Consider the following 11,624-nt stretch of genomic DNA (forward strand, 5'->3'; position numbering starts at 1 on the left):
TCAATCCTCTTTGAGTCACTAGTCAAGCTCAATTCCTTTGCCCTCGCATGATCATATAGGCACCTAATTTATATTGAATATCATTTCTAAGAAATGATATTTTAGTGAGCTAATTTATTTTGCAACTTTATTATAGAGCCCACTAATTTGAATCATCATCAAGCCTCATCAAGTCAGCCACCCCAATCAAGCTCTACTCCTTTGGTCTCACATGCTCATATAGGTATCTAATGTATTCTCACATGCTCATATAGGTATCTAATGTATACTGAATATTACTTCTAAGAAATATTGTATTTATTAAACTAATTTATTTTATAAATTTATCACAGAGCCTACTAACTTCAATCAGCATCAAGTCTCATCGGCCTTATTACACTCCTCTGATCCTCTGTCATCTTAGGCATCTATAGGTATAAAATACATATTTTGTTTATTTTCCCTATATGTTGGTCTAGGCATCCAAATAATTTTTTTTATAAATTTTAAAATCTATCAATTTTTTGTCCACTAAATTTTGAATTTGTTGAGACCTAAGACGTGTAATATCAATGTTTTAAAACTCATGCACATTGAAGGAAGCACAATGACTTGTCAATTCACTTGCTTGGCCTGTGACCCTCAGGTCTCTTGACATGTGTGATCAAAATTGTCTAGGTACAAAAACTCCATTTTATCATTTCAGAGTAAGTGGGGATGGTGGACTTGTCTTTTATGGCTGATGGCCGAAACTCCCACATCTCTTTTCCTTTTTATTTGGCCACCAATCTTTTTCCTTGAAGTTTTTTTAACTGGTCGGTCGCCGACGCTTCGATGGTCGCCGACACGGGAGTGGGCTTCTTCGGTGGACGCGAAGGTCCTGTCCCCGATGCCGGCCTCTTCCTTGCTGCATACTGCCGAATCTCGGCTTCGGTTGGCCGCATCCTTGGAGGTGTCCCTGCGATACCGACAGAAGTGTTAATCTAAGAACCGGAATAAAGGCCGAATGAAAAGAGGACCGGGAGATCGGGCGATACCTAGTCGGGAGACCAAGCTCAAGCCGGCGTCATAGAGAGCTTGTTCGGTAACAAGCTCCCTCTGCTTCGGAACCGACATGTCTTTTAGTCGGTGGAAGTCCTCCCGGTCGTCCGCCTCCACCCGACTGTTGTCGTTTGCTTCGGTTCGGGGCACGCCCCAGTGGGAGGGGAAGCCCCAAGGAGATGGAGCACGCCAAAATAAAAATGAAGCACTAGCAGGTTCGGCACTTGGTAGATATTTCCAACAATAACATAATTCTACATGTGCAAGGTCCCACCATCATCAGTCGCCCTCACCAAGTGAGCTGGCCCCATCAAGCTCTACTTCTTTGACTTCGCCTGCTTATGTAGGTTTGTAATTTTTAATGAATATAATTTTTAAGTGGTATTTAGTGAGTTGATTTATTTTATAACATCATGATAGAGCCCATTAACTTGAATCGGCATCAATCCTCCTTGAGTCAGCAGCACGAGTCAAGCTCAATTCCTTTGCCCTCGCATGATCATATAGGCACCTAATTTATATTGAATATCATTTCTAAGAAATGATACTTTAGTGAGCTAATTTATTTTGCAACTTTATTATAGGGCCCACTAATTTGAATCATCATCAAGCCTCATCAAGTCAGCCACCCCAATCAAGCTCTACTCCTTTGGTCTCACATGCTCATATAGGTATCTAATGTATTCTCACATGCTTATATAGGTATCTAATGTATACTGAATATTACTTCTAAGAAGTGTTGCATTTATTAAGCTAATTTATTTTATAAATTTATTACAGAGCCTACTAACTTCAATCAGCATCAAGTCTCATCGGCTTTATTGCACTCCTATGATCCTCTGTCATCTTAGGCACATATAGGTATAAAATATATATTTTATTTATATCTTCTATATGTTGATTTAGGCATCCAAATGATTTTTTTTATAAATTTTAAAATCTACCAACTTCTTGTTCACTAAATTTTGAACTCGTCGAGATGTGTAATATCAATGTTTTAAAACTCATGCACATTGAAGGAAGCACGATGACTTGTCAATTCACTTGCTTGGCCTGTGACCCTCAGGTCTCTTGACATGTGTGATCAAAATTGTCTAGGTACAAAAACTCCATTTTATCATTTCAGAGTAAGTGGGGACGGTGGACTTGTCTTTTATGGCTGATGGCCGAAACTCCCACATCTCTTTTCCTTTTTATTTGGCCACCAATCTTTTTCCTTGAAGTTTTTTTAACTGGTACCTTTTTCTTTTGGGTCCCGATGTGGCACAACTCGACTTAGGAGAGTATTCCTATCAGGCCCAGAGACTCCATTTGATTAGGCGAGAGCCTGGGCATCCATCCTCCATATATATTTGCTGCTAAATGTTTGAACAAGAATCTGAAAGGGTTAGAACAAAGTCTAGGAGGAGACAAGAGCCATGGATAGAACTGACGAATGAGATGGTTCATCTCTTAGTTTAATATTTTTATCATTTTAATTACTAATATTTATTTGACTTCATATCTAGTCTTGTGCTCAAAGTGGCTCGGAATACAACCAATTCATAGGGCTTTTCCTATATATATATATGCATATTATGACTTACTAAACCTAAATTTCACCATTCCATATGAGTAGCATTAAGAGTAAAATGTCATGGCATATTTTGCATTAGCATGACACATATATTTTGCATTGGCACGGCATGGCATAACATTGGCCTTTATTTTTAAATTTATCAATAACATTTCAATAGCTTAGGGGAAGCACTCTCCATATTTGTAAAGATATTCTCATGATAATTGCTCACTTTGCATTTCTATTTTATGTCATATAGACTCTGCATGTGCCAAAAAGAATGTTCGAGGCCCCACGAGATGTAAAGATATTTGGAGTTTATCACAGGGTGTGCGTTTGCCAATCAAAGTAAATGACTTAGAACAGCGAGTAGGAAATAATGCATCTATGTTTTTTAACCTTCTTGGAACAATTGCTCGAAGGGGTGATTTAGCATCTATAAACCATTTAGATTGGAGGACCATGCCAGATGAGAAGAAGGACCGTATGTGGGAAATAATCCTGATATTAAAAGGTTCTATATCTTAGAAATTTAATGTATTAATTATTTTTTGTTTGTATAACACTTGTCTACTCAATGTATTACAGATCAAATGTGACATCAACTCATTTTCTTATGGTTGGGTTATGAAGTCACTTTCACGAAAATGGAAAGATTGAAAAAGGTCATCTCAAAGCTAAGTTTTATGATCTATCTTTATCTGCTGTCCAGTAGTGTGATATCGCACTCGATGAGAGAGTCATTTCTGAACAATATGAAGTTCTATTATCATTTTGGAATAGTGATGAAGCGAAGGTAATATGCATAGTTTACTTTTATTATTTCATCTTCAAAATCATAATTATGTAATTTAAATTTTTAAATATACTTAACTATTAAAATTTTCTTTTACTATCTTAGAATCGTAGTACTAAAAATAAATCTAGTCGAGAAAAGTAAGAGTTTAGTCATACAGGAGGTACAAAAAGTTTTGCAGCCATCAATGATGAGCAAATAAATACCCAATCTCCTACTTCATGGATAAAAATATATTGCTACATATTAATTTATTTACTAATAAATGCATATCTTATTATTGAGAATCTTATGATTGTAGGCTTCAAAGTCAATTGATGGTAGGCCACCTACACGAGCAATACTTTTCATTCTTACTCATCAACATAAAGATAAGATTCCTATAAATGATGCAGCAGCGCAAAGAATTGTCTGTCTAATGCTTTAACCACTTATCTATTTTTTTTAAATTTATTTTTATATTATTATCTATAATCATCTAAATTGTTGATTTTCTATTTTAGGATGAGCTATGTGAGGCAGCTGTCCACAATCCTGAATTAATAGAAAAAGGTGCCGCTCCTGATGATCTATATGCAACAGTCATGGAACAAGAGAAAAATGGGCATATTCGAATGGTAGGATTGGGTCCCTCACCTGAGAATTATTGGGGTAAGATAAAAATCGTGCCGAGGCCATAAAGAAGGTGACTGAAACCATAGAGGAGGTCCGTGTTTTGAAGTAAGAGCTCTAAGTATATCGGCAAGAGAAGGAAGAACTATAAGAAAAGTACACAGATGTGCAACAAAAGTATACGGATATGGAGTAAAAATACTCAGAGATGCAAGCTTAGCTTTCTCCTCTCATGCAGATTGTATAAGAACTACGAAATCAGGCAGCCGCAAAGCATAGAATTGATAACTTATATGTGTCCCCCTCATACAATAGACAGGTAGTCCTTCTAGATTTTGCATGAAAATATTTTATGTAATATAGAATTAGTAATGTTTTACTTAATTCTTTTATCATTTCATGTAGCCAATTGATGCATCTAACGATCATGAGGATTCACCAACACATCCTCTCAACTCGACATCCTCAAGTCATATTGCTCCAAGTCATTAGATGATATTTTTAAACTTATAATAATTTATTTTATTATTTATTACTTCACATCTGAAGCCTCACTTATTATTACATATTATTCTCTTCATTTGTTTAGCCAATGCATCACCCACTAGAACCATATATATATATATATATATATATATCTCAATATCAATATCTTTTTACTTTTATTTTTATCTTAAAGATGATAGGTCAGGAATTACATAAACCAATGATATAGCTAAAATCATCTAATAGTTATGCTACAATAAAAGCTAAAAATAATATTTTTATATTATAGAGAAATAGAGCAAAAAGGATAAAGTTACAGCATTCTTCTTCACTAAAGGTAAATGAATCTTGCTTTAAATGACTTATCTTGCAAATTTACTACTCAAGATTTTTTTGATATTTTATATTATTACATATGAATTTTTATTTGTAGGAAGGAGATAAAGATGTGATAAAGAGTTCCAAAATGCCTCATCTTGATGTTGCAGTAGGAACTCTTATAAGTAAGGATCCCAACAAAGTTGTGGGAAAGAATGCGCTCGGGGCTCAATTTTGAAAGATTTATGTTGAGATGGTAAAAGTAGATAATAAGCCTTTGATAAGACCTGATGGACATTGTAGAAGAATTAAAGATATTATTGGAGCAAACATTACCTGACCTTCGACTTTTGTAATAAACATATTAGCATAATATACTTTATAAATTATTTTATTATTTTTATATACGAATTCACATAATCATGATCTAAATACTTGATTTATTTTTATTTTGCAGGTGGCTCATGCTTAGGAATCAGATGAATTACTTTGGAATTTAGTTTTTCTTTTCCATATTTATGTACATGGTTTTTCATAAATTATAAGATATACTTTGGATTTATCTATTCTATGGAGTGTTTATATTTTAAATTTAAATTTAAATTTAAATTTTTAATTTTATCTATGGGATGTTGTTACTGTTTCCAGAAAGCATCAATAAAAAAATTATTGATTTATGTGGATGGTTTAATTAAGAGCACTCTTCAATTTCATAATTATGGTTGCAGAATGTATTATTTTATGATATATTAATGAGCATCCAATATATATTTCAAATAGATTCTATATAGGTTAAATAAAATAATAATATTTAAGTATTCAAAATAACTATCACTAGCATATGAAATGCTGCAAAAAAGCATTCAGAAAATTAAACTATAAAAGCATCGATAAATCTATTATTACAATTTAGACTTTTCTTACTCGCATTTTTAAATGCCACCAATTAAAGTGTAATGACATTTTGTATCGTCGCTATTTACTCTATATCTTTTAACCTTATCTTTAGATGGTATTTTTTAGTACCGTTATATAATTTAGTAGTATTTTAAAAATATTGATAAATATTTAAAAAATTTGATAAAATAAATTTTTTAGCAACATTCAAAAAATTATCGCTGGTTAATAATATTTTATCGGTACTTATGAATGCTACTAATTAACATTTAGTAATATTTTGATATGCCATTGTTACTAATATTCTCTTTTACTGATTCTTTGAGTGATATTTGTTTATGCGACTAATTGAATTTACAGCAACGCTAAAATGTTAGTAAACACTAAAAAAAGTACTACTATAAATAGTCTTTAAGCGGCATAATAAAAGTATCACTGATTCATGCTGATGAATCAGCGACATGATTATTGGCGACATTAACTCGACATTTCATAAAAGTGCCGCTTAAGGTATTAGTGGCATTATTTCATATTTTTAGTGATATTTATGTATGCTGGTGAAGACCTATTTTCTTGTAGTGTATATCTTACACACATCTTTCGTTTATTGGACTCTTTTTAAAATCTCAAATCTATGTATTTTATTTTTTATTTTCCAATATCTCAAATTTATTTTATTAAATTTTTTTTTGCAACGTGTATTGCACACGTTTATTTGTTGATATTCCATACAAATTACAAGTATCGAAAACAAAACAATAAGGTTTTGTTTGGCATTAGTTTCATTTATTTTATTTCTAAAAAATTAAAACATTAGGATTTTTTTTTTTTTTTTTAATTTTAAAAAATATAAATATATTTTGCATGGTCTAAAAAAAATTAAAAGCTTAAAATACTGATGTAGCAATGACAATAGTAACGGTGTTGGTGGTTATGATGGTAACAAGATAGAAAAAATATGGCAAAAACAATAATGGTAATAATTGATATTGATAGTAATAGTACAGCAAAAGGATGGTAGGATAATGATGGTGATAAAAGAGATGGTAGTATGGTGGCAAGGTGGTGAAGATGATAGTAATAGCGATTAAGGTGGTAGTAATGTAGTTAAGATGGCTATAGAGTTGCGGGGGCAACAATGGTGTAGATAGTAGTGAAAGTGATGTTTATGAAGACGGTGAAGACAACAACATGACGATTGCGATGCAGTAGTAAAATATAATTTTTTTATTTTTAAAAATATTATAAATAAATATTTATTTTTATTTTTAAGAAATAATAAAAATATTTTTTGCTAAAATAAAAAAATAAAAACAATAGCATAAAACATGGTTTTTGTTTCAGTTCCTTTATTTTATTTTTGAAAATAGAAAATAATAAAAAAAAGGTGATATCAAACGGAGATCTTAATTTATTGATACTTTGAGCGTAATTGCCCTAAATGCAAACAAGCTAGGAAAAACTCTAGCTTGTCTAAAACAAAATTTGGAGCCTAGGACAATCAAATCATATATGGCTCATCCCACCAATCATCCATAACACATCATTATCGACACTTTAGACACGGCGGGGGAACCCAAACCGACACCACTCACTCGCTAATTAGGCATCTCCAGCCATCGAGACCCAGAGTTGGATTTGGGTCACAAGCCAATCCAAGAAGCCGTGGTCAAACCTAGCCCAACTGTATCATCCTCCCAATGGACTCCATAACATATCAGACGGTCAATTTTGCATCTCTTTCTCTATAAATAATCATCATTGCTAGGGTTTCCAACGCCGCCTCATTTTGTTCCCCCCACCCCCCCAAAAAAACCCTAGCTGTCGGAGAGGGCAGGAGAAGAGGGCGAGGATGACGACGCGCTTCAAGAAGAACCGGAAGAAGCGAGGCCACGTGAGCGCCGGCCACGGCCGGATCGGCAAGCACCGGAAGCACCCCGGTGGGCGCGGTAACGCCGGTGGGATGCACCACCACCGGATCCTCTTCGACAAGTACCACCCCGGTTACTTCGGCAAGGTCGGCATGCGTTACTTCCACCGCCTCCGCAACAAGTTCCACTGCCCCACCGTCAACGTCGACCGCCTCTGGTCTCTCGTCCCCGACGACGTCAAGGCTGCCGCCGCCGCCGCCGGCGGAAGCTCCGCCCCCATGATCGACGTCACCCAGTTCGGGTATTTCAAGGTGCTCGGCAAGGGTATGCTGCCCCCAACCTGCCCCGTTGTCGTGAAGGCCAAGCTCGTCTCCAAGATCGCCGAGAAGAAGATCAAGGAGGCTGGCGGCGCCGTCGTGCTTACGGCCTGATGGTCATTTCGGCTCTGTTTTTGCTCAGGTCTTGGTTTTTGTCTACTGCTTCTCTGAACTCCGATCTCGTTAGTGGGTTTTAGATCTGGAAACCCGTTTTTATTGGAATCTGGACGTGTTTATATCCAAATTTCGGATCTAATTATATATATGTTTAGAGTAATGAAGTGGGTAAGCATCGATCCATTTACTTGATGATTTAATTTTGTGTAAGATTTGAAATCTCATGATGTTTTTGGCAGATCGATCGGATGAATATCAGGGTATCTTTAGAATCTGTAGTTTTTTAATCGATGAATGGGGTATTTATTTTTGATTTCTGAGATCATGTTGGCATCATTTTGTCTTTGTGAATGTTCGTTAGTATTATCATTGTGAATGCAGTTCTCTGGATCTATGATTGTTGCTATAAAATTTCTGGTCATATATTCTCAAGTTCACCCAATTATCTTCTGAGAAATCAAAGATGGTTGCTATGGTCTTGTGGAGGGCCTAGTTGATCAAATCTTAAGGATAGCTCTGAGGCCAGTAGTGGTGTTGCAGTGGGTACTGGATGGTATTACTTTCTATATGTCGGTATACTACTGTAGCATCTGCATTAGCTTCTTAATTCTGATGGATAATTTTTTTCATGGCTTTTGTTTAACATGAGAGAGTTAATATATGAAGGTGTTTGGGTTTATTTTTGGGTTCCATAGTGATAAGGTTTGTATCATCCTTTGCATCGGACTTAGATTGCTCGATTGTCTGTTTATGAATCTTCACTTCATTTCAACGCATTTGAAGTCTTATGATTTCTTTAAATCATTATATTCCAGACAAAGTTGGATTACTTGTTAAATGTTTTCGTTATAGGCTCATGATGCCGAGAATATTTAAAAAAAAAAAATTAAAATCTGAGTTTCCTACTTTGCAAGTTGTATATTTCATTTTTTAATGCCAGTCAGAAATCATGATCTTCTTCAGTGCGATTGTTATTCGTTATGAAATTCAAGATAAGATATCTGCACAAATCCAACAAGATGCTGTTTGATATTATGTTATTATGATAGTGAATCAAGGCTCAAGAAGATGCCGTGATTGTGAAATTTTTCTGAACTGCTGTGCTTCTATATTGGATCATAATTTCAAAAACATCTTCCCCCTCTTCTTTTTTTTTTTTTCCAATGTCATTTCCTAGCTACTGAATTGTTTGTCTTGTTAGGATGAACATTATGGAACTGAAGTTGTTCTAGAATCCCATGTATTGCGCTGTATGCTTATTTTATTTTTATGAGGAGTTTTAGCACTTCATATGATCTCGTCGCTTATTCGCATGATAGTTATATTTGGTGAGGTGACTGTATATTTCACCAAGAATTTGATATTTTTCAATTTATGTTTTACTGTCAAGTATTAATTGTTTTTGGATAAGTATACATTGCGCAAAAACCTCCAGTTTTTTTTTTTTTTAATTTGATTGGCTGAATCAATTCATCAATTATCATGAGTTCAAGCTCAAATTCAAGCTTGAACTGCGCATAGACTGAGATTGATGCAGTCTTGGCAGAAGCTCGCAATGGTGTAATAATCAAGCTTGAATTAGACTCAATCAAAGAAAAAACAAGAATCAAGCTCTACAATGATTTCCTACCAGTCTTGAAAGCCTTGACCATTCAGCATCTCTCTTTAGTTTCTAGTTCCATCAAGAATTTAAAAAATGGAAAAGCGGAGCACCAACTCGCCATCTCAATCCGACCCGGGGCTCAAGTTGAAGTTCGAATGCTTCCTTTAGTGGGCAATGAAGGAAAGTTAACCCGCCTCTGCTGCTTCCTTTCTTTATGGCTATGACGCAAGAACGATCTTAAAAAACGTCTCAAATGTAATTTTTCGTATAAGTTTAATAATTTTTGACGGCATTTACTTCAGCATATTGTAGTCAGGTTTGTTGTTTTTACCGTTTGGCCTCAATTTGTTTGCAATTATTCCCGTCGTCGAAATAGAGAGCGAAGAGATCGTTTGGTGTGCCCACACAGTTGCGGGGTAGCCTTAATTCTTAAAAAAAAAATGCAGTTGCAGGGTAGCACCTAGTCTTCAAGTATGCTGCAAAGGCTGGCTCCACGGAGGGATCTTGAGGGTGAGTGGCACTGAAGTTGTACAGTCTGGTCGTGAAGGAGGAGCAGTGAGAGCGGCCAATAGAGTGGGCTCCCGAGAGTGTCACCATTTCATCCAACGTCGAGCCCTTCCTTTCGAAGCTCTTCTTGAGTTTGTCGGCAGTGAAGGTTGGGAATGGAATGTTGTCGAGAGCCTCCGACGCCAGAGAGATTCTTCCATCACGCCTCCAAGCCGGCACCTCATAGTCGATGCCGCCGGTTATGTAGGCACTGTCACGGGCGGCGAAGGCGATGATGTCGGCACACGAGACCTTGCAAGGGCATTTGGCTTCTGCTGCGGTTTTTGCTGCATCGATCACTTCGAAGCCTCGCAAGCTGGGGTTGTTTGGCGTAGCCTCCTTCTCTGAAGGGTTCCCAGGTGCTGAGTTGAGAAGAACGGAAGCGTCGCATCCCTGGAACATTCATAATTATATTGTGTCGGTTAGGCAACCTTTCAACAAATTCTAAGAAATGATCAATACGAAGTTTGAGGGTTAATTCTATTTCATGAATTTTAAATTGATGAACTCTATATACTTATTTTTTATAAATAATTATTTATTTAAATACTTAATGAAATCTGTTGAAAATGATCATTGCTTACTGGACTGTCTAGCTCATTACCTTCTATTTTACTGTTTTTACAGATATTGAAGAATTAAAATGATATAAGATAGAAACGACAGAGTGATTAGAAGCAGAACTTCTATACTTTTATTTAGACTGAAAGGCTTATTGAATTTAATGTAAGACTTATTGAACATTGTGAAAGTTATTGAGATATTAAAGTTGAAATTTGGATTGTTATCTTTTTTGATTTAAATTATTAACTAATTGTTCCGCTGTGAAGTATTGGTATCGTGATAAAATACCTTGTATGCTTATGGAAAGAATTTTTTATGAGTATGCGGTGGTTGCCGTGACCTTCGGCTCGTGATCTCGGGTCGGGGACATGACAACTTGAGGATCTTAATCAATATTTGGAGAGATTTAGAGTGAATACTTGTTTATCAATTGCTTGAAGGAAGCAATTAAGAATATCATCAGTATATACAACCAAACCATGTGTTTGAATTAGAAATGTGATTATCATAAAAGATAGTTTATGTCATCAAGCTTGGTTATTATATGATCATCATGAATATACCGTAAGTGCTCGGTCAGCATTTCCTGTAAGTAGAGATCCTAGATGGAAGGCTTGGAGGTCATAAAAGCTTATGCAAGTTTGTTGATGCTCAATGCATAATCATGAGAAAAGGAGGTTGATTGCTTCTTCCGTGACAATGGAATTAAGATAAACAATATTAGAGGTCTGAAGGACTTGCCTTCAAGAACATAGATAACATCTTCTTGTTGAGACACGATTACATGACAGCGGATAGTTCATTAGATGATCAATTCAACCATTCAATGTATTGCAGGCTTTAATTGGAAACCATTCATGCACCTTAGTGCAATTTGAAATATATGTTGGAAGGGGACTTTGGAATAGTTGTATCATGA

The 11,624-nt window shown here is 35.5% G+C and overlaps 2 protein-coding genes across 2 annotated transcripts; one reads left to right on the forward strand and one right to left on the reverse strand.

Moving 5' to 3' along the window:
• The first annotated feature begins 7,453 nt into the window (after positions 1 to 7,453).
• LOC105036232 (large ribosomal subunit protein uL15x) lies at positions 7,454 to 8,192 on the forward strand. The gene has a single exon (XM_010911997.4). The coding sequence runs from the start codon at positions 7,540 to 7,542 to the stop codon at positions 7,987 to 7,989; it is 450 nt and encodes a 149-aa protein (XP_010910299.1). The 5' UTR covers positions 7,454 to 7,539; the 3' UTR covers positions 7,990 to 8,192.
• Positions 8,193 to 9,471: 1,279 nt separating this feature from the next.
• Positions 9,472 to 10,601, reverse strand: LOC105037124 (peroxidase 5-like). The gene has a single exon (XM_010912824.4). It carries the CDS (start codon positions 10,541 to 10,543, stop codon positions 10,025 to 10,027), a length of 519 nt encoding a protein of 172 aa, XP_010911126.3. The 5' UTR covers positions 10,544 to 10,601; the 3' UTR covers positions 9,472 to 10,024.
• Between the last annotated feature and the right edge of the window lie 1,023 nt (positions 10,602 to 11,624).

Source organism: Elaeis guineensis, chromosome 13, assembly GCF_000442705.2.
Source record: "Elaeis guineensis isolate ETL-2024a chromosome 13, EG11, whole genome shotgun sequence".
NCBI classification, from domain to species: domain Eukaryota; kingdom Viridiplantae; phylum Streptophyta; class Magnoliopsida; order Arecales; family Arecaceae; genus Elaeis; species Elaeis guineensis.